Raw genomic sequence first — 24,001 nt, forward strand, 5'->3', positions numbered from 1 at the left:
AGAAACTTTGGTAGTTTCTTAGATATGTTGGTTCCCCATATTATAGTTCTTGAAAGACTGTATGAAGTATTATTTATTTTATTCTTGCTTTTACTGATAGCCAATATAGCTCGATTAGTGCCGGAGTTATTCTGTCACGGTAACGTAAGCTTTTTATTAATCTGGCGGTTCTATTTTGTACTCCTTGCAATTTTCTGAGTAGGTATTTAGGAAGACCGTAATATATAACGTTGCTGACTTGCTGTTGTCAAGCCTCGAAAATATTAGGTTACAAATTGGTGCTTTCAGAGTATCGTCGTTTAAATATTTTCTGATAAATGCAGTGCTACTGATATGATAGTAACAGGTTTTTACAATATGCAATAATCTAGATATTCTCAAGTGCTTCACTGCTTTGGATGACGAGCCAATGGTAATTCTTTGTTCATATGCGGAAAAAACCTTCGGTCTTAAATAGGATAATCTTCCAGCTAGAAGATTATCCTATTGTTAAGACCTCAGGTTTGTTAGCTGTGAAAAATACAAATTGATTAAAAGAAAATTGTCATTTTGAAGTGTTCATTATTTTCGTAGTGCACTATCAGATCCAAATAACCCACACTCAGTTCTGTCTTCATTGAATTTTAGTTTTTTCGCCGCCATCCATTTTTTTTATATATATTTCATTTTCATCAGTTGTACTAATGGCAGCTACAGTTTCGAGAGGAAAATAGAACTGAGTATAATCAGCATAGTGTTTACAACTAATTTTGTGAATGTTTAGGCTTCTAGATAATTCAATTTTGGCAAATGCCAAGTAGCAGTGAGACCCCCATGACGTTGCCTTGGGGCACTCCTGTAGTTGGGCCTTTCTCTCTGATTTCACATTTGATATAACCACTGTAACCTTCCTGTTTTCTATGTAGCTTTTGTACCGTTTGAATACATCGTCTTCACTAGCTCCTGCTCTTGGGTCTTCAAGCAGCAGATTATAATCAACTGTGTCAAATGCTGCACTTAGGTCGAGCATAAGCAGGATACAACATTTTCCACTTGCCATAATTTATATCTTATCATTCGTAAATGCGCACATTGTAATTTCTGTTGAGTGCTTTTTTCTGTAAGCTGACTGATCATCGGGTATGCTGTTTGAGTTCTTTCAAGTGTTTCCGGGTTTGTTCGCGAACTACTTTTCTAAAAGTTTTGATAAGTAGGCTACGATAGGTTTGATATTGGCTTAAAAGCTAAGATTTTCTTTATCGCCTTTTCTTATGTAAGGTGGCTTTATACAAGCAAGCTTTTCACTATTTTCTTTATACTGTTAATTAAAATTTAGGTTATAAAGATGGTTGATACCTTTGCTTCATAGAAAACGGATCCTAACATGATTGTATTTTAATCATTCTTCTCTTTTTCACATGTCTTAGCAACACGTAGTCTGTGAGGCTGGAGGGCATAGTATCTCCAACAACTGTTGATTAAAAGTTCGTTATTTTTTTTTTTTATTTAGTAACAGATTTGGTAAATGTTTTACTGTTAACCGTCATTTTATTCCAGAGTTGAAAACAACTTTCTCATGTCTTTATGTCTGCTTTGTATGTAAACAAAAAGTTTTAGAAAATGAACACCCTTTATATCATACAATTCAAGAGGACTACAGTGGGAATGCGCGATTTGTTTGAAAGGGAAAACACAAAATAAATGCAATACAAGGATGCACTTAACGTAACCTAGGACACTGGTGAGTCATGGAATAGGTGAGGTACGAAATGCAGAGGGGGAGCATCAAAGCTTGGGAGAGGACGACTGAAATCGTTTATGGAATCCAGTATGGGAGTGTATATGATTTGATCGTTAAGCCAAGCCTCCGTACTGAAGTGAACTGCTATTAAAATGAGAATGAGAGAAAAATGTTTGAGCTTTTCAAACGACCTGGTTGCGTCGTATATCTGGAATATGTATGTGGTAATAAGGTGACAAGATGGATTATAATATTTCTAAGTAAGTCCGTCACTTGGGGAAAAAAATTGAATAGTTCAAAAGTGTCCTGGTGAAGGCGAGGAGGAAGACCTGAAAGAGGATGAATAAAAAAGGTGAAAGAGGTATTGGAAAGTAAGGACCTTCGCCTCCAATAACCGTGAGGATCAAGAAAGTTGTTTGTCTAATTGAATGTTGTAATTTTCAATAAAGGTTTATTGCCGAATAATATCTATCTATCTATCTATATATATATATATATATATATATATATATATATATATATATATATATATATATATATATATATATATCTATTAAAGGACTTGTATACAGGTTTCAGTATTGAATACCATACAATGTTTACATACATATATATATATATATATATATATATATATATATATATATATATATATATATATAAATATATATATATATATATATATATGTATATATATATATATATGTGTGTGTGTGTGTGTGTGTGTGTGTGTGTGTGTGTGTGTAAACATTGTATAGTATTTTAATATTGAAACCTGTATACGCGTTCCTTTAATAGAAGGCAAGTATTGACGGTTTTGAAATTAGAGAGCCAACTTCGCAAATGCGAGAAATGCTCTGTTTATTGAAAGCATTTTGCACATCTGTCGGAGCTAGTGTGCACAGGTGTTGGCTTGCAAGGAGAGCTTGCGCATCTGCCATTAATTACAGTACTCTTGTGAGGCTTAGTAGCGAGCTTTCCGCCCTCTTATTATCATTTTTTTTTTTTAAATAGACAGTATGGAGTCTCCATTATTGCGTGCCCGTGTCAGTGGTGCGTTCCAACTATGCGTACTGGGAGGTTTGTGCGTACGTGCGTGAGTTTTCGCTGCCGCCCCGGTCGGGAAAGGGGGGAGGGGAGATTGAAGGGGGGGGGAGGAGATCGCAGTGCCGGGGGAGCCCCTGCTGGGGGAATTGAGTGCCAGCGGTAGTGGGGGTGGGGGAGGGGGGAGGGAGTTGGGATGGTAGGGAGGTAGGGACGGGACGGACGGGACTGGGGCCTGGGGAGGGAGTCTGTGTGAGTTGAAGACTTCAGTGTGGTTGTGTCAGTGATGGTGGGTGGTTGTTGTTGTGCGCGCTGATGAGTGCTTCGCGCCACACACTCCTGCCCTCCCCAACCCCGGTGGGGCTCTGTGCCGTGTTGCTGTGTCTGATAGCTCAGGTCACAGCCACGGAGGTCACCCAGGGGCTAACACCCACGGGGGGGCGCCGGGCCCTGGTGACTGTGGCTGTACCCATGCAAGACCGCCACGGCAAGTACATAGAGCAGGAGCTAACTGTGTGGGGGGCTTTCTCGCCCTTGGCGACCGCTGGCCCCGCTGAGGGGAAGTTCCTTCAGGTAAGGATGATGCTCAGCATCCTCATCTTTGTGCTCTTTCTCTCCGCACTCTTCCTTCTCCTCGTCCCCGTCGCCTCCTCCTCCGTCTCTGTCGGTGTAGCTCGTCCACCACCTTCCGCCTCCTGAAGGAAGAAGGAGAGCTGTAACGGGCAGATCGATGTTGTCGGAGGTTCTCCTCGGACACCACAGCCCTCCTTTGTGTCTGGTCGGTACCCTAAGATGCATGTGTATAAGGTAGAGAGAAAGAGAGAGAGAGAGAGAACCGTCGTTAAGAGCGTCACAAGTGGGTCGCAGCTTGAATAAGAGAGAGAGACACAGATGAGGAGAGAGAGAGAGAGAGATATATGTGTGTACCGTTGACACACTGACATGAAGGAAAGAGAACGTCTCATAAAGTAAGAAGTGATAATCATGACTGATATCTGGTCTATGAAGAGGTGAATGATTACCAGCATGATTCCCATAAAAGAAATTTTCTGTTTCGGATTGGCTCATTTGCATCTAAGTATGAAGACCTTTGTGGGCTCTGTGTGTGTGTGTGTGTGTGTGTGTGTGTGTGTGTGAGTGAGTGATACCCTATTCCTGTGCGTGCCAGGCGTTCTTTAATTATTTCATAACACAATCGAAGTGATTATACTTTGTATGGAAAATTTACAATTTTAATGGCGATAGTTACCTACCCTGACGGTTAGCATGGTTCCTCTTCTGTTCAGAGTGAGTGTTTGACGGATAAACAACGATATAACTCTCATTAGTTTGTTTTTAGTGTTGTTCAATCGAAATAGAGATATTTCTCAAGAGAAAGTGAGAATTTTGCCAGTAAAATTCCCGTAAAATGTTTTGTGGTTTAACGTTTGTGGCTCAGCGGTACATATTCTTATTAAAATTGTATTTTGGTCGACCACGATCTCTTTCGGTTGTATTTTATTGGTCCGTGATTTTCTTAGTCCAACACATAATGTTTATTTTCCTCTCTTCTGTATAAGATAGATTACATTGTACCCCACATGTTTTGTAGTCTGCCAGGTTTTCGTGTTCTGTGTCTTTGATGAAGTTAATGCCAAGAGATTCGCTCTTTTTATTATTGTTAAGAAATACTTTAATGTCTTTTTTTAAATTATATGTTATTAAGATGTTCATTATCATTATTATTTTCACGTATTGAACATATTTGCAGTTGTGGACGTTTCCTACTGCCTTTTTTTTAGCATTCACTTTTTTATTCTCTATTGATAAAGTAGTGGAATTAGATTTTTGAAAACGAATTTACTTATATACATATGCGCGAGTTCAGTTCTTGAAGCTTTGAAGTTTTATTACTGCCCCTCTTTAGTTTCTACGTCAAATAGACTTGTTTAGAAGGATTGTTTGAAGCGTACGAATGCAGTTTTGTGTGGACAGTTTATATAAACATTGTATGAGGTTGGAACATGACCGAAATTATCAAAATTCACCAACAGTTAATATTTCTTTATTGGGGCATATTTTTCGAGCAGAAAGCGAATGATTATATGGCCATGTATCATCATCGTAACTTGTTTTGACAGCTAACGTACGCAGTGGTACGTTAGTTCAAGAGGCATTGTGTCGCTTTCAAGACAGTTGTTGTCGTCAGAATCTTGGTGGAGATGTCTTTTGTAAATTGTTTGATAGATAAAGGAGTTTCATGTCGTTGTAATCTAAGCCTCGTGAATAGAATGAAAAGAAAGGTCGTCCAATTCCCGTACCCTGTGAAAAATTGGTCAAGTCGTAAACTAATGCCGTTTGAAAAGGCGAGTCAGTGAAATGGTTTTATATATATATATATATATATATATATATATATATATATATATATATATATATATATATCATATATATATATATATATAATATTAGTGTATGTATAACGGAATCACGAAAGTTAGGAACGTGATAAATCCATAAATAAAGGTATATGCCACGAGGGAAAATAAACAAAGGAGTATCCGCGAGATCTTTCGACGTTCAAGCGTCCTTTACTTAGCATATACCTTTATATATAAGTGTATGAACACATACTGAAGAAATGTGGAATTGTATGCTCACTATGTAAGTAAACAAGCACACAGAAGGTCGGACAATGGCTGTCATAAATCACATCTCGCCTTTGAGTCAGTCCAGGTGCATCAAGCAGAGGATGTTCTGACTCGAGGCTGATCTCATGGTGAGAATCGTCGAGGCGGAAAGTATTATAGTAGATGAAATTAGAATGTTGCTGTTGCTCCTCTACTATTCTAGCTGTTGCTAATGCGATGGTCATAATGGTATGCTCTTATTATTGTTCTTACTGTTTTTTGTTATTGAAATATTGGCCGTATTATTATTATTAAATGTGAAAATATTGCGAACAGTAACGTACAGCATGATGATTATTGCAACTGAGGGAAGGTGAATTTCATGTAGCGAAAAAGTATTCAAAAGCAACACGTTGAGAGACAAGAAAACATAAAAATGATGATTGTTAAGGCTGCATATTGGAAGCAGGCATCGAGTACAGCTCATCATGTTTTTGTTTCTTTTGTGTTTGTTGTTCTTTGCCAAGTTTCTGTGGGTGTTTGAAAGCCGCTTTTGGAAGATCGGTAGTTTGGTATTGTTTGCTGCTTTGTTTGTTGCAGACTGTTTGTAGTCGCTGGTCCTTCAAGTAGGCGTTGTTTTTTTCAGATGACTGTGTTGATTGTTGCACGAGTATGAAACGATTTCGTCAAGTGATGCAAAAATTCATTATGATTGGTTACAGAAGCACCTCTGTGGCAGCGGTACATTTATATACTAGATTGTAATATATATATTATATATATATATGTGTGTGTGTATGTATATATGTATGTATGTATAAATGAAACTGAAATAATGAAGTAGCTGCTGCGAGGCCTTTCGACTTGTCCTTTACTAAACATGAGTTGCCAAGATGTTAAGTATAGTCATTTCTTTATTTATCAATAAAAGATATATGTATATATATATATATAAATATGTTTATATATATATATGTTTGTGTACGTACACACATATATATATGTGTGTACACAGAATAGAGTGAGAGAGAGAGAGAGGGAGAGATGAGCAGCAGAAAGGAATTCATGGCGAGCTCCTTCCGTTGTCACCATAAGTACAAAGTCGGCGTGACCGGCGGCAGTCGCCGTCTGTGGTGTGTGATCCCCCGTACTTGGTGTTTAATCCTCCTCCTAATCCTGCAACACTTCTCTGTATCAGGTATCATATGCTTATTGATCTTGCTTAAACGCCGAAGCTCCTCCTGCCTGCCAGTTCTCCCTTCCCCCTCTTCTCCCTCCTTTTTCCGTTCTTGTTTGTTCTTTCAACTCGGCTTCCTTTTACGCTCTCGGCTGATTTCTGTCAGCCTTTCCTCTTATTTTGATCCCTCTTTCCTCTATTTAGAATTTCACTTGTTTTATGTCTGTCCTCTGATGAACACTAAGCGTAGGTTGGATTCTTGTCGCTAATGTCTAATCACAACCCTGCAAATGTTTGGCCCCAACCTTCCTGCTTCTAGTGCACCGTCCAAGCAAGCAAGCAAGCATTTTTAAACTGGCTGATAATTGAACAAAAGAGAGATGCTCATGAATTGCTGTTACTCCTCAACTAAAATTGGGGGTTCCACAGCTTGTCATGGTTGCAGATTCTTTACAGTTATCGTCGGTCCTATTGTTATTGTTAGCAAATAAATAAAAGGTTTAGATCACTAGTGAAACTTGGATGTTCCTTTGGCTGTTTCAGGTCTGCGCGCGTGCGCGACAAACTATATAATATAATATATATATATATATATATATATATATATATATATATATATATATATATATACTATATAGATATATATATAAATATATGTATATAGTTTGTATGTCTGTGTTTGTGAAAATAACAGCAAGATATATCTCTTGTTGTATTCTTGCTGCTAATCAGGTATGCAGATCATAACATGGTTTTGTCGTGTGAACCGTATTATGCGCATTTTAAACTTTATGTGCATATAGACATATAATATATATGAATGTATGCCTGTTTGTGTGTAGATAGATAGCCTATATATAAATTATGACTTGCGCAAGTTTTTTCTTTTTACATATCGACAGTCTGTTCTGTTGACAACTGCATGCACAGTAATTAATGTTCGTCACTATAGTGAAATCACTATCGTCTATGGGAAATTTTGACTGACAAGTAACGAGACACGAACATTGTGCCAACTTGAATGCATTTTGTTTGTTTGTTTGATAGTGTTCTTGACTTGACGAGCAATTATTAACGCTTTTGTGACAATCAGAAGCGATAATGAGTTAAATCACGCAATTCCTTGTCATTAAATCTTAATCATCCATCTCTCTCTCTCTCTCTCTCTCTCTCTCGTCTCTCTCCTCTCTCTCTCTCTCTCTCCCTCTCTCCCCAGCCCGGTGAACTCATTAAAGCATAAATTCATGAAGTAGAAGCGAAATTAAAAGTGACTAGTGAACGAGCGATCTCCATTGGTCTCTTCTGTGTCCAGGGTTCCTGGTTGGGCAAGAGAATTACAACAATTCATTTTTCCCGCGAAGTTTCATTAGCAAAACAGGGTTATACTAAATATTCATTTGCATTTCAACTATTTTAAAGTTCTACCATTATTGTATTGCATTAGAAATGTCTTGCCTTTTTTTTTTTTTTATGGGCATTTTGAAAATCATGGCTTTATTTTGTTTTATTCAAAAATTGTGTAATCATCTTTTGCAATTTCTCTCTCTCTCTCTCTCTCTCTCTCTCTCTCTCTCTCTCTCTCTCTCGTCTCTCTCTCTCTCACACACACACACAAGAAGTTTATATTTATATGTGTATATATAATATATATATATATATATATATATATATATATATATATATATATATATAGATATTAAAAATTAGTGTTTGGGCGGGCGTACGTTTCTGAGTACATTTCGAAACCCAAGCAAACTTACTTCTTATAGGTAGGTCTGGCACCAAGCATTTATCGTAATGTCAAGAGCAAATTCCTTGTTGCTGGTTTTGATCCTGTGCTCTTTCTCCGCTCATCTGTGCCTTTGAACTTCCCCATTTCTTATTTCCTTTGATGGTGAATAGACAAGAAGCTTCCAAGTGTGGTGGGAAGAAGTCCTCTCTTCTCGTGTCCATTTCCTGATGATATTTATGACCTTCCCTTGAAGGAGGCAGCTTCAACTTCCAGAGTTAATTATAAATGTCGGGATTTTTTCATGTGTCAACTCTCTGAGGAAAGTGCTTTTCTATTTCCTCGTCTTTTCCCTTTCGTTGTGTTCTTGTTTCTTTTGTTGTTTACTGGAAGTAAGGTGGGGGGTATATTGAAGCTTTCTTTATCCCTTATCTGAGTTGGTTGGGATTAGTTCGTGTTCGGGCCTTTTTCTTATTTACCTGAGACCAACGAAGATATTCTCAACTTGTATGCTAGGCATATGGGATTGTCTAGATGATATAAAACTATGCGTTGTTTCTCTTCTGCTCCTCCTTTAAGGTTTGCAGCAGACAGATGTCGAGAAAGAGAACTATGTCTCGCAATTTCTTGATTTTACGGATTTTCGTTCTACTTCAAAATCCTGCAATTTCTTAGCCATCACAATTCTCTAGTTTTCAGTTTTTTTTGTATTATTTTATAAATGTTGTGTTTGATGTTTAATACTTTAATGCGTGATATTTTAATTGTTGTATTTTGAGGCATTCAACTTTTATCTTGTTTTACGTGGCTTATTTGTTTGTCTGCGAAGTGATTCCTTTTGATTTTCAGCAAAAAAAAAACATGTCTAAATGAATTGTGGGGATTAACTGAAAACTGTAGCCAAACTCCCGCTAACAAGATAAAAGAATGTTTTACTTTTTCATAAAAACAGAGACGACTTTGTGGTTAGTGGGAGACTTTGGACCGAGACTCAAAGAAACCGCCTCCAGATCTTCGTTTGAAGTTTTCTTCCATGTTTGTTTCTTAGTTCATTTGTTTGTTTATCTGCTTTATCTTTGTCCTCCTCCGTCCATGTTCTTTCCTATCACTCCTGAACCCCCTCTTTCGCCTCCCCTCTCCCTCTGCCTCATTTATTCTCTTTCCTTTGCCCCCTCTTCGTAGGTGACATCAAATGATGTCTACAATACTCAATATTAGTACTTTGATGCTTATTATTATTTAAGTCGCCCCGCCCCGCCCTCTCTCTCTCTCTCTCTCTCTCATATTTGTACTTTTTTGGTATCTGTTGTAGGTGGGGTGATTCTTTTTCAAATGTCAGTAACTCTGACCCCACGGAAAAAAACGTTATAATCATTATAATACTTGTTAGATATTTTTTTTTATCTACTCTCCCTTATGTATTATATATATATATATATATATATATATATATATATATATATATATATATATATATATTTATAGACTGATAAAGACAGATATGTGTGCGTGTGGTATGTTAAACAAATGTGTAAATAGAGGCAGATCATTCGTTTCTTTTTCTGTCATTTGTTAGCGTGATATTGGGTATGGCATTTCTATTGCAATTGCTATTACTTTTATAATTGCATGAATCTATTATACATTTTTAACTGTACGATACTCTTGGCGAAAAAAAAAATTCCACCGAGTAGTCACTCGCCTCTCGACCTGTTAAGAGCGGAGAGTAGCAAAATCATTTCACAGTCCGACGTGAGTTAACATGCTAACGAGTGATTAAACCCTTGAATTGGTAGTTAGGAAGGCTCTTTCTCCCTCATATTAGAGATCTCCTACATTCTTAGTTACTACATTCTTACTTTAATCTTTCCCCTTTGAAGGTCGGAAAGAGGAAAATAAATTGACGTGCGCTCCCTTTGATGTGCCGCACCGTACATATTCCGCTTAGTCTTAGCCTCAGTCATCTCTCTCTCTCTCTCTCTCGGTGTCTATATTTACCGGATGTTTTTACTAAGTTTTTTTTTTTTCGGATTTCGTGCATTGGTTTCTTAGTTTCTTTTTGTGAAGGAAATGTTTTTTATTGACTTGGTTTGTCTTTTCAAAAGGAATGGGCAATCTATCGACCGTAAAATAATGGCGGCTGATACGACTTCAAAGAAAGGATACACTTGATGATGAATGTGCAGCGTTTATTTATTTTTTCCTTAATTACGTCGGTTGTACATCTGCTGGAAACCATCTCTCTCTCTCTCTCTCTCTCTCTCTCTCTCTCTCTCTACATTGATTGAAAATCGATGAAGTACAGTGACTGCAAAATAAAAGTTTCTCTAGGTTATCTGATGTTTGTATTTCGGAATAAAACGTAAAATGTAATAGGTTGGCGTTCTATTAGTCATTTTATCAGCTCGTTGTCAATTTCATCCATCGTTAACCAATAGCATTAAGTACATGATTAACGAGCAGGCAGTTTTAGTATAGTGTTCTTTCATCGTTAACTGTCAATCCGTTCAGTTGTCTAGATGATTCATTGCCACAGTCTCAGTATACATTTGATCCATCAATTAACAGTTATATTACTCGAGAAATACACTATAGTAGATTCACATCAACCGTGCATTTGATTATCTAGGTCAGTCCGTTACGACGCTTCCGATTGGCTGTTGATAAGCCAATCACAGGGCTGGTAATTCTCTCGAGAGAGAGAGTTCACATGGGTAGGATCTATGTTCCACCTCTACTGAGGGATACGTCTTTCAAAAGTATCTCTCAGGAGAGGTGGAATATACATCCTGCCTATCTGAACTCTCTCGAGAGACTGAGGGTTACCAGCCCTGTGATTGGCTTATCAACAACAAATCAGGAGCGTCGTAAGGGACACTGGCTTAGACATCAAATGGGCGGTTGATGTGAATCTACTATAGCAAAATGTTTCTTTGTGTGTGTGCGTGTGTGTGTTTGTCACGATTATCCGGTTTCACGATCTTGGATTCGCAAGTAGTAGTTTTTGCGATGAAATGGAATATTTTCATTAAATTGTCTTGAAAGCCAACTCGGTTTTGATTTCGTCTTGGACATTTTATGCAAGGCCGGGTAGGGAAGGGTGGATTAGAGGGGGCATGGGGGTGGGGGGTGAGCTGTATACTGAGACGAATATCTGAAAGAAATCCCTGAATAGTGTTAATTCCCGACTCCTTTGGAATAGTTTCTGGTTTGCCTCATGAATATCCGGTTTCGGTATTAGCGAGTGTTGTCGGTGCGGTTTTTTTTTATTCGTCTTGGTCGTAATTGTAATTAACAGGGTCTCCGTTTGATATTTTGCAAGTTTCTCATGCTGAAGCCAATGCTGTGGATGAAGATTTCAAATAGAAGGTTTGCTAGCTCTCTCTCTCTCTCTCTCTCTTTTCTCATTATATATATATATATATGTATATATATATATATATATATATATATAATATATATAAAGACGAGAGAGAGAGAGAGAGAAAGGGGAGGCGTCAGTGTATAACCTTACCGTTTGAACGATTCAACATGGCTGTCACAGCACTTGAGCGAATGGGCGACATTATTATTGTATAAATCTGCTCTCCCCGACATTTACTTTGCTGACAAATAAGACACCTGATCTAGACTTTCCTCAGTACGTATACTTGACAAAAAAAAAAAAAAAAAAAAAAAACTAGGAGGGAAAATGAAACATCAGATGGAAGGATATTTGTGAAGTAAGAGTAGTATTATATAGCATTTTATATTCCATACAAAGGCCGTGTAAATATCTTGTTTTATATGTTCCGAGGAACTTTGTACGTCCTTAAAAGCTGGAATTTTATATGATGGCGAATATTTACTGTTATGCTATGTCCTTTTTTTTAAACATTTTTCTTTTCTTGAAAACACTGATACAGGCAAAGTCAGTAGATTATCTATCCCCACTGGCCTATGTGTCAATGAAGAAAACCAGAACACCGCCAATGATTCTTTATATTTTAAATGAAAGAAACCGAAATAAACCATTCAAGTTATCTGCGCTGCACTAGCAAAGCTTTGTAAAATTTAAACAAATGAATGGAGGAGCCATACGGCCTGAGACTTAAGTTTTAGGAATATTTATGATAAATCTGAAAAGTAAGCGAGTGCCCAGTTCTTCAGCCAACCACCAGCCGCAGTATTGCATGAGTGTAACCTGTAAAGTGAAGAGGTCTCTAGGTCTTCTTGTCCTCTCGCTCTGGGCAGCCAGCGAACATTATAGTATTATTTCCTTTGAAATCCCAGAATCGTGAAGCCAAACTCTTGGTGGCTGATTTATGACTTTGGTCCGATTGCAAATCCGGTTTAATTGGTTGACCCTGTCGAACTTCCGTCGGTAAATCATGGGTTATTTGTTCTTAATGAGACGCTGGAATCCCCCCCTCCTCCGAGCACAGCTGCCGTTGCGGCCTTTTTGGAAAATCTCATTTTAATGGACTTTTGATGAAAAGCCACAACCATTCCGCGTGTCCTCCTTTCGGCTGCCCCAACATCCTTGGGGAGAAAGAGAGCTCTCTCTCTCTCTCTCTCTCTCTCTCTCTCTCTCTCTCTCTCTCTCTCTCTCTCTCTCCTGCGGCTGATGGTAGCTGCTGCTATACTGCTGCCTCTGCTGCTGTTCTTAATGATGCCACTAATTTATCGGACTTGCGTTTAATTAAGTGCATTGTTTCATTGCCGCATTCAGCATCCCCAGTCCTGCCATTCCGAGATTCCTGTTGCCCGAAACTGTGTGGGCCACTGAGAGAGAGAGAGAGAGAGAGAGAGAGAGGATGATGTTGAATACTTGTCGTTCTTGCTAAAGGAATATAGAGCAAGGAAGCCTTTACTTTTTTTTAAGTTTGGACAAGAGCAGCCAGGTAGAATAAGAGAGAGAGAGACCCCCTCCCCCAAAACTTATTATATTTTTTAGAAATTGCTTTCACTGTAAGATAGGTTTAGAAGCCGCGTACTCGCTACAGATGGTCAGAATTATACCTCTTCGGAGTAATGAAATATCATTTTCCGAGTGAAATGTTTTAATGCTTAGTTTGATGATCATGGTGAGAGTTGAACCTCAGGCCAAACGAGAACAATGGAATGACAATAACAAATTCTCGCTTAAAGTATTCCTGGGTTTGTACACCACAAGATGCAAATCGTTAAAAAACTGGAGATGGAAGTAGAATGAGATGAATAGATGTCCATAAAATATGCGATGAAATGGAATAAATTCATTAAATTGTCTTGAAAGCCAACTCGGTTTTGATTTCGTCTTGGACATTTTATGCAAGGCCGGGAGGGGAGGGGTTGATTAGAGGGGGCAGGGGGTGGGGGGAGCTGTATACTGAGACGATATCGGAAAGAAATCCCTGAATAGTGTTAATTCCCGACTCCTTTGGAATAGTTTCTGGTTTGCCTCATGAATATCCGGTTTCGGTATTAGCGAGTGTTGTCGATGCGGTTTTTTATTCGTCTTGGTCGTAATTGTAATTAACAGGGTCTCCGTTTGATATTTTGCAAGTTTCTCATGCTGAAGCCAATGCTGTGGATGAAGATTTCAAATAGAAGGTTTGCTAGCTCTCTCTCTCTCTCTCTCTCTCTCTCTCTCTCTCTCTCTCTCTCTCTCTCACTCTCTCTCTCTCATTATATATATATATATATATATATATATATATATATATATATATAGACGAGAGAGAGAGAGAGAGCGTCAGTGTATAACCTTACCGTTTGAACGATTCAACATGGCTGTCACAGCACTTGAGCGATGGGCGACATTATTATTGTATAAATCTGCTCTCCCTGACATTTACTTTGCTGACAAATAAGACACCTGATCTAGAACTTCCTCAGTACGTATACGTGTCAAAAAAAAAAAAAAAAAAAAAAAAACCAGGAGGTGAAAATGAAACATCAGATGGAAGGATATTTGTGAAGTAAGAGTAGTATATATAGCATTTTATATTCCATACAAAGGCCGTGTAAATATCTTGTTTTATATGTTCTGAGGAACTTTGTACGTCCTTAAAAGCTGGAATATTCTTATATTTTCCAGTAAGCAAAAAGAAGAATTCTCAAAACCATTTTACATGATGGCGAATATTTACTGCTATGCTATGTCCTTTTTTTAAACATTTTTCTTTTCTTGAAAACACTGATACAGGCAAAGTCAGTAGATTATCCATCCCCACTGGTCTATGTGTCAATGAAGAAAACCAGAACACCGCCAATGATTCTTTATATTTTAAATGAAAGAAACCGAAATAAACCATTCAAGTTATCTGCGCTGCACTAGCAAAGCTTTGTAAAATTTAAACAAATGAATGGAGGAGCCATACGGCCTGAGACTTAAGTTTTAGGAATATTTATGATAAATCTGAAAAGTAAGCGAGTGCCCAGTTCTTCAGCCAACCACCAGCCGCAGTATTGCATGAGTGTAACCTGTAAAGTGAAGAGGTCTCTAGGTCTTCTTGTCCTCTCGCTCTGGGCAGCCAGCGAACATTATAGTATTATTTCCTTTGAAATCCCAGAATCGTGAAGCCAAACTCTTGGTGGCTGATTTATGACTTTGGTCCGATTGCAAATCCGGTTTAATTGGTTGACTCTGTCGAACTTCCGTCGGTAAATCATGGGTTATTTGTTCTTAATGAGACGCTGGAATCCCCCCCTCCTCCGAGCACAGCTGCCGTTGCGGCCTTTTTGGAAAATCTCATTTTAATGGACTTTTGATGAAAAGCCACAACCATTCCGCGTGTTGTCCTTTCCTTTTGGCTGCCCCAACATCCTTGGGAGAAGAGAGCTCTCTCTCTCTCTCTCTTCTCTCTCTCTCTCTCTCTCTCTCTCTCTCTCTCTCTCTCTCTCTCTCTCTCTCCTGCGGCTGATGGTAGCTGCTGCTACTGCTGCCTCTGCTGCTGTTCTTAATGATGCCACTAATTTATCGGACTTGCGTTTAATTAAGTGCATTGTTTCATTGCCGCATTCAGCATCCCCAGTCCTGCCATTCCGAGATTCCTGTTGCCCGAAACTGTGTGGGCCACTGAGAGAGAGAGGGAGGATAATGTTGAATACTTGTCGTTCTTGCTAAAGGAATATAGAGCAAGGAAGCCTTTACTTTGTTTTAAGTTTGGACAAGAGCAGCCAGGTAGAATAAGAGAGAGAGAGACCCCCTCCCCCTAAAAGTTATTATATTTTTTTAGAAATTGCTTTCACTGTAAGGTAGGTTTAGAAGCCGCGTAGTCGCTATAGATGGTCAGAATTATACCTTTTCGGAGTAATGAAATATCATTTTCCGAGTGAAATGTTTCAATGCTTAGTGTGATGATCATGGTGAGAGTTGAACCTCAGGCCAAACGAAAACAATGGAATGACAAGAACAAATTCTCGCTGAAAGTATTCCTGGGTTTGTGCAGCACAAGATGCAAATCTCCTAAAGTCGTTAAAAAACTGGAGATGGAAGTAGAATGAAATGAATAGATATCCATAAAATAAGTCCTTGTCAACAAGACCGTTGTAAAAGATGATGCCCTTGTTTGGAAGGAAGTCGCATATAATACGGGCACAACAAAATATATTCGTACATTCTTCGGTTGATCAAAATTCTTTCTAAATTACGTTCTTTCATTTTTATACAAATCCATTATCAGATATGATGCCCTTACTACGGTTTTTTTTATCTTATGACTCAAGTTTTCATTGTCTGACAATATTACCAACACATACATAGAATTAAATCACAAGTATATTCAACGCTTCTAACATTCACCCCAACAGAGTTCAGAGCTCGTATACGAGCACACTAGCCAAGTGTGGTGTGGTCAAGCGCCTCAGTGGCGTGGTCAGTATGGTGTTGGCGTGCCACCTCGGTGGCCGCGAGTTCGATTCTCGGACATTTCACTGAGGTGTGAGAGAAGTGTATATTTCTGGTGATAGGAGTTCACTCTCGACGTGGTTCGAAAGTCACGTGAAGCCGTTGGTCCCGTTGCTGAATAACCGCTGGTTCCATGCAACGTAAAAACACCACACAAACAATAGCCGAGTGTGGTGGAAGGGAGCTGTGGCTCGACGAACTCGTTCTACAGGCCCTACCTAATAATTTTAATACTCTCTACACAAAGGTAGAAACTGTGAATCATGAAAGACAATACAATGTGTATCACACAATGACTTCCAACTTGGTCAGCGAGACACTGCTTGTTAAATTCGCCAGGCACTCTGCTGCTGTCATATTCATAAATATCATTTATTATATGCCGTGAATGAATGACACTTGAAAACGATTACGACGTCGTCATTAATCATAATTCCAGGGTCAGGTGTTGGGCTGTTATAATTAGCTGGCCCTTCTCGGGTTAAAACTGAACATCTGGTTCCTGTGTAGCTGTTACATATTTGTCATTTTTTAATTTTTTTTAATGCAGTAACACTAGCTCCAGCAGAGGGATGTCCTCAACTTACCATAACCTCTTAAGAATGCTCCAAGCATAGCATACGACACCACAACCCGCTAGTTACAGAAGCAAATCATCTACGTCAACACAAAACAGAATAGGAGACATAATGCCGCCCTGTTTTACCCCATTCCTTACAGAAAATGATTTCGAAAATTTTTCCGATGAATAGGACTCTTGACTTTTTTCTTAATGCATATTCCAAAGCAACATACAAATAGGTCCGAAGTATTTTTTTCTTTTAAGCATTATCTGGGATAACTTGGTTCAGTCAACACTTTGCTTGCATCCAACAGTAAACGACACACGTTTGTGTTACAAAGTAAGCGACTGTTTCTTGGCCCATTTAAGAACAAGGTTATAGTAGAATGATCTCTCTTGAAACTAAAATGGAAGTTACTTGTCTTAAATTACTTCTCCTTTCATGATAATTATCTCGAACAACTAGCGCTGGAAGCTATTCACAGTAATTGCCCTATAATATCAGAAATGCGTGCAGAAGACCATTTACCTTTGATTACAGGAACCATTGTACCTAATATCATGTTTTCAGGCGATAAACCATGACCAGTCATTGCCTATAGGAGGGATGAATAAGGAGCCATTTTATTATTAAAGTTAATTATATGGCCGACAGAGTTCATGTTTCTCCTGAGGCTCCCAACAGCAAGGCGGACATCAGTCATACGAATTTCAGCGTTGTTAACCAGGGAACAACGAAGACAGTTGCAATCCTTGCGTATATGAATTTCTGTTTTCTTTTTGAGCCGTCATACCTTCATGAAGTCCTATAATATTATAGAGAGCAGAAAATTTGTCTGAAAATTAATAAAATTATATCCTATAGTTATGCAAAAACGGGGACGAATTGTGGTATGTTCACTTACTCATTCCAGTTTGGTTTAGAGCTGCAGGATTTCGTCTCAATTGCTGTGGTCGATACAAGGATGCCTCGATCATGGCCTGTATGATTGTCAGGAAAAATGTTTATCTCTCTGATATTCGTTACATGAATTGGTTCTTCATATGATTTCAAATTCCCATTCAGGTTAGGTACTTACTGTGGCTCGACACTGCAGACACCTTTATTGGTTATGTAGTGTTTCAGTACTACATCGTCGGTATCCTCCGAAGTCCTTGCGAGAGAGAGGTCCCTGGAATGGCGCCTTGCCCTGCTGCCTCAGGTCGTTGTCGATTACTTAACGGATCATATGTCTGTGCGGTTGTATCACTGCCTATTATATTTTTGCTCTTTCACGTACCTCCTATTATCTTTAGATGTGACCTATAGTTTTAACCAGTAGAAATCCTCTGCTGATTAGTTACGACATCATTGATTTAACTTTTATTTTCATTAACGATGCCATCATTATCACCACCTCCACCATTACAATCATTATCATCAGTTCAACTGTCATCCATATCTGACGCATCGTTAGTTTCCGTAGAATCTTTTTTTCCCAGTAATTAAAAAAAAATCACTAAGTCTACTAACACCATTGGACTCTCATTGCTACTTAACAGCAAATCCCGGTATGTGGGAGACTTGGGGAGAATGTTTGTCGGTAACAGCAGTTCTTCGTGGATTCTGACCGACTTCTTTAATGATGTCAAATTATCACTCTGAAACAGTAGCTACTGCCAAGCTGTCGTCTTCCAGTCTTTGATCTGTTATAAAGCGTCCACAGCATAAGCAAATTGAGGTCCATAGGTACAAGATATGTTTCTGTCGTCATTGTATAAGGGATGCAATTCTGTTGTTATTCAGAGTATTACCCCGAGATTTTTAGTGGTTCACAAGATTGCCATAGCTACCAAGAAGTAAAAAGAGGTAAGAAAAATTGTGTTAACTGGGGGTTCATTCTTTGTATTTATAAATTTTAGGAGGCAAAAACAACGGAAGACTTGCTGATAGGAGTTAAAGATCACAATTTCATACAGAAAGGATAAGTGTTTGTTTGCCTATATAGTGTAGTATACCACACATACACACACACACACACACACACATATATATATATGTGTGTGTGTGGTAAAGTGCGCGTGCCTGTCTTAGATATCTGTGATACCTGTGAAATACAGGGTATCTATTCTATGTAGCGTTTCATTAATCTCTGAGTAGTCAAGTAGATTTAGAGTATCTGGGGAGAGGAGCAGAGTTTCCACGAGACTAACCAGGAGGAGGATCTTGCGTATCAGGAAACAGTCAAAATGGATAACATGGCTGAGAGAGAGAAATCGATACTGAAAGAGCAGATGGAATGCTCCAGGAAGAGATAGATCAGGTGGAGCTCATCTGTTTTTCGAAGCAGAGGAGAACCAGACTAGAAAAGGTTTCCTTGGCAACAGGGATTTTTACCTCCCGTCCCCTTTTCCTGATCCTCCTCCTCCTCCTCCTACGCCTCCTCTTACTTCTCCTACTCTTCCTACTTCTCCACTCTTCCTCCTCCTCCTCCTCCTTCCCATTTGCTTATAATCCGCGGTCGTCTCTACCCCGGTTTTGATAAAAAGCTGGCGTTAACTCTCCGACGTTTTTTTTTTAACTGAAGTCACGATGGTTTAGTCGTGTGCTTTCTCATTTGCTCCGGTATATGTTTAGTTGGTTGTTGAAGGACTTGGAAGCTCATCTCCAGGTGTACTCAAGAAGTAGATATCTTTCACTGGATTCCACAAGCAAGCGAACGAGGTTACATCTACGAAGTGAACATTCTCATTTTGGTACGAGTACTACACTCTCACAAAGTAGCAGTCTCTCTCTCTCTCTCTCTCTCTCTCTCTCTCTCTCTCTCTTCTCTCTCTCTATATATATATATATATATATATATATATATATATATATATATATATATATATATATATATATGTGTGTGTGTGTGTGTGTGTGTGTAGTACCGTTAGGAAGTACATCAGAAATGCGTAATTGCTTAGGTTAGACGTGTGTTCCTCGTCCGTGATATGGACAAAGACAACCGCTCAAAAATTGTTTAGTAATATTGACTATTTCAGCCTAGAAATATTTACAGAATAACCGAGTTGCATTTTGTAAGAATTAAGTGTTATTAAATGTTGCAAATTTTGGAATTATCTCGCGCCTCAGGGGTCAGTGCTGTCAGTGCACTTCTTGCGGTGCACTGTAGGCATTACTTAAGGTTCTTTGCAGCGTCCCTTCAGCCCCTAGCTGCAACCCCTTTCATTCATTTTACTGTACCTCCTTTCATATTCTCTTTCTTCCAATTCAAAGTGCAATTGCGACGTTTTTCTCCGGTTGCAACTTTCAACCCTTGTCACTGCCAGTTTCTGTTTCAGCGCTGAATGACCTCTTAGGTCTCAGCGCTTGGCCTTTGGCCTAAATTCTATATTGTGCATTCTCGTATTATCTCCTTACTCGAGTTTTTTTTTTTTTTTTCAATCTCTCTTTTGTCAAAAGTCCGGTCTGTCACATTTTTTTGGGTTAGGACCCTCCTCCTCCTCCTCCTCCCTCCTCCTCCCCCTCCTCCTCCCCCCCCCCCCCCCCCCCCCCCCCCCCCCCCCCCCCCCCCCACCCCTCGTCCAGTGTCCATCAGTTTGCTGGTTCCAGGATAGTAGTAATTTTCCTGCTGCAACCAATACAAAAGTCAAGAGTTTTGGAAGTTTTGAAAGTTTTGAGGTGGGCCAATTTGGGTTTCCGTTCTTTCGTTTCTTGCTAATTGTAAAAGTCAGTTTCGGAAAACATACATTTCATCTTGGAAAATTTCAGAGGAGCATAATTACGATTCAGCGATTGTTCCTTAGGATTGTTGCCCTTTTCATTGAAAGCGTTATCATCATCATCATCATTATTATTATTAACGCGCAGTCATACTTATAGAACTTGTCGAAAGACACTACTTGGCGCTTCAGTTTCCACAGGATCGAAAATCCAATGTTAATGAATGATGCAAGGGAAGGATAGAGCAAAATCGAATACGCGTAGAATTTTCACTTTGTCAGTTATGGGAATAAAATATTCTTCCGTGTTGCAGTTAACGTTTGTAGACTACTTTCATAAGAGAACCAATCGAAACACGAAACACGATCGTTCGCTGAAATTTGAAAAAAAGTGGAAAGCTTTGAAAGCCAAGGGAACCTTCGCCAACATACTTTCAGAAGACAAACGAGTAGGACGATGAGGTGACACAAGGTAATTAAAGAAAGTTGAGAAAAAAGAGAGAGAGAGAAAGAGAAGAAATAAGACGTGGAAATGGTGATAAAAAAAAATCATTAAGGAACAGAAGACGCGGAAATAGTGGGGTCAGGGGAAAGGAAGGAGACTGTGAGAAAAAGCCGTGAAAAGTGATCAAGAGAATAGTAATGAGAAAACGCAGCAGATGAGAGAGACTTCACACCATAGGAAGGAAGCGAACGAGTAGCTGGAGATATGGGGCGAACTTTATTTACGAATGGCTGTGTATAAATCTATTAACATACATATAGATAATACCAGCAAAAGAAATGGTGGATGATCCTATCGTAAAAATATGAATCAAAAATAAATCGTCGTCCTTTAAACCAACCATAAGCGAAAGGGAATCAGTAAGGACAGAAACGGGGACGAGCAGGAGGGACAGTGTCTGTGTGTGTGTTTGCGTGTGTTTATATGAAAGAATGTTGTCACAGTAACCCACTAATTAATGAGGAGGATCAAGGGAGGCTCACGAGAGGAAGCGAGACGTCTGAAGACCCGAAACAAAAACCCTCTCATAGATCACTCGGCTGCATTGTTTACTAAGGGAGAGGTGGTGGAACGGCCAGGGAGGGAGAGAGGAAGAGAACGAGAGAAAGGAAGATTAAGATGGCGAGAAAGATAGGAAGGGAAGGAAGTAACGAAAGATAGGAAGGGAAGGAAGTAACGAAAGGCAAGAGAACAGCAAAAATGAATGGGATAGTTTGGAGGAGTAAGAAGAGAAGAAGGAAGGGAATGGAGGGTTAGACGACATGTGCGAAATCCAAGATGGAGGGAACTGAGAGACGAAAGCAATGAAGGGGAAGTATGATAAATGGAAGAGTAAGGAAATAATCGCAGAAGGTGTGTTAGATCGATGTTTGAGTTAGAGTTTTCCCAGATGTGAAAAGTTCCCTGTGGGGAATAATGAGGAAAGATGACGAGGAAGAATGCTGAGGTGATTGTCTCTACTTGCATATGTAGGAAGAAACATATTCTCAGGGAAGTGAGGGAAAAAATATGTCACAGAAAGGTGAACAAAACGGTAAACGTCTGGAGAGAGAGAGAGAGAGAGAGAGAGAGAGAGAGAGGAGAGAGAAATTGTGGTTGCATAACGAAGACTTTTGAATTGGGTAAACCGTAGACATGAAGAGGCTGATTATAGAGGAGTATTAACATTTCATAATGTCTTAGTTTTTTTGAACGGTAGGTTTAAGAGCAACATTGGACAGATGATTCTAGGAGAATTCTTCATGTTAGGTAACGCATAGCAGAGATGAAAAGGCGAAGTAAGTATGTTAGTTATTGAAGCTTATGATTAAAAGAGGTTTTAAGCAGATAGTTGCAATAAAAAAAGAGTGATACTCTGAAACACTAGGGAGTGTTACGCCATACGGAGGAATGACTTTGAAAAGAGAGGGGAATAATATAGGGAAAAGAGAGGGGAATAATAAAGGGAAAAGCGGCAGAACGAGACAGCCATCTCCTCTTTGGAAGATGAAAGCTTTTCTATAATTAGATGTGAGACGATTTAACAGCGGAGCTGAAGGAAGACCATTATTATCACTGCTAGTAATATTCATATTTCTCTCTTGATTTCTCTGGACCTGTTATCCATAAACTAATTAATTGAGACAAACTGCTATAACAGAGAGAGAGAGAGAGAGAGAGAGCAGAGACAGAGAGAGAGAGAGAGAGAGCATTAAACATAACATGAATGAAATATTTTTTTATGAAATTAACATCGAAGACGCTATAGGCACAGGTGGAACGACTGATTGAAATATCCCACTAATTTTCGTAAATGAATGAGAGAGAGAGAGAGAGAGAGAGAGAGAGAGAAAGGGCCCAAGGTTGACGCTCTTCTTTTGATCTTCCGACAGCGCGCGTGTGAGGGGTATAAAAAGTGTATAAAATGTTGCTCACAGCTGTACCCCTACCCCCCGGCCCTTTCTCCCCCTCCTCTCCCCTACCCATGTGCTCATCTGGTACCTCCTCTACCACTTGCACAAACTCCTTGCTGCCACGACCAGCGGTGCCATACTGCTGAAGCTACTATTGCTTAGGTTAACGTTGCATTTGTTACTATTATTATGATTATTATTGCTGTTGTTGCTTTTGTTATGTACCAGTGAAACATTGTTGTGCCTATTTAGATTATATTTCTGCCACTACACCTGGTCTCAGGAGTGTTATGGTCGTTGCAACAACAATCATTCTTCTCATACGTTAGTCAGTCTAGAGCCTCAGTGATGATAGAAGGAATCTCTTTGGCTTTATTACATGACAGGGCGCTTCTGGCTGTTTTATCTCGTGGATGCTACTTTTGTGAAACTCTGTCAGTCTGTCTGTCTGTCTGCCTTGCCCCATGGCCTGATGGTATCGCGCTCAGCTCGCAAACCTGCCTCGGTTCGAATCTCAGATATGGAGAACGGTCAGGCGCGCTCTGAGAGTCCGATGTGGCATCTCTTGACCTAATCGGTGAATTAGGCACCTACCTATTTGTTAGTCGACTGGTGTAGATCACAACTAAGGTGGAGGAAAAGAAAGAGATGTAGAAAAATAATAACCACTTGCCTTCATTACGCTGTTAAAATTTGTACCGTTTTAACGAAAGGGAACCGACGAGGTAGTTTTCACCCCCTAGTGGGAAATTAATCTGAAGATAATGATGAAAATTTTCATCCTCTCTCTCTCTTTAATAGAGATATTAAAAGCGTTAATTCCTCCGGATTCCACGTCGACCAGTAAGCCTTGCATTCCCAGTGACTATATCAGCTGAGTTTCATTCCAACTGATCTTGAATGATCGATAGCTGTCAGTCATGGAGCCAGTTGGCTGTTCCTGCCTCTCGAGATTTGCGTTCTTTGCGTTTACCTGTCGCATATTTCTATGTATCACCTGCGAAATAAGCGCCTCAGTGGCGTGATTGGTATGGTCTTGGCCTGCCACCTCGGTGGCCGCGAGTTCGATTCTCGGGCATTTCGTTGAGGTGTAAGAGATGTGTATTTCTGGTGATAGAAGTTCACTCTCGACGTGGTTCGGAAGTCACGTCAAGCCGTTGGTCCCGTTGCTGAATAACCTCTGGT

At 39.4% G+C, this 24,001-nt stretch overlaps 1 protein-coding gene across 3 annotated transcripts in view; it reads left to right on the forward strand.

Moving 5' to 3' along the window:
- Positions 1-3,018: 3,018 nt before the first annotated feature.
- The window catches only part of LOC135196156 (E3 ubiquitin-protein ligase RNF43-like), a 147,542-nt gene continuing 126,559 nt past the window's right edge, over positions 3,019-24,001 (forward strand). For 2 of the 3 annotated variants that reach the window (XM_064222720.1, XM_064222722.1), the window contains exon 1: positions 3,019-3,337. In XM_064222720.1, coding sequence (XP_064078790.1) covers positions 3,080-3,337 — 258 coding nt within the window. In that variant the 5' untranslated portion in view covers positions 3,019-3,079. The remainder of the gene's footprint in view (positions 3,338-24,001) is intronic. The other variant, XM_064222721.1, reaches the window with a different exon arrangement.

Source organism: Macrobrachium nipponense, chromosome 17 (genome assembly GCF_015104395.2).
Source record: "Macrobrachium nipponense isolate FS-2020 chromosome 17, ASM1510439v2, whole genome shotgun sequence".
NCBI classification, from domain to species: domain Eukaryota; kingdom Metazoa; phylum Arthropoda; class Malacostraca; order Decapoda; family Palaemonidae; genus Macrobrachium; species Macrobrachium nipponense.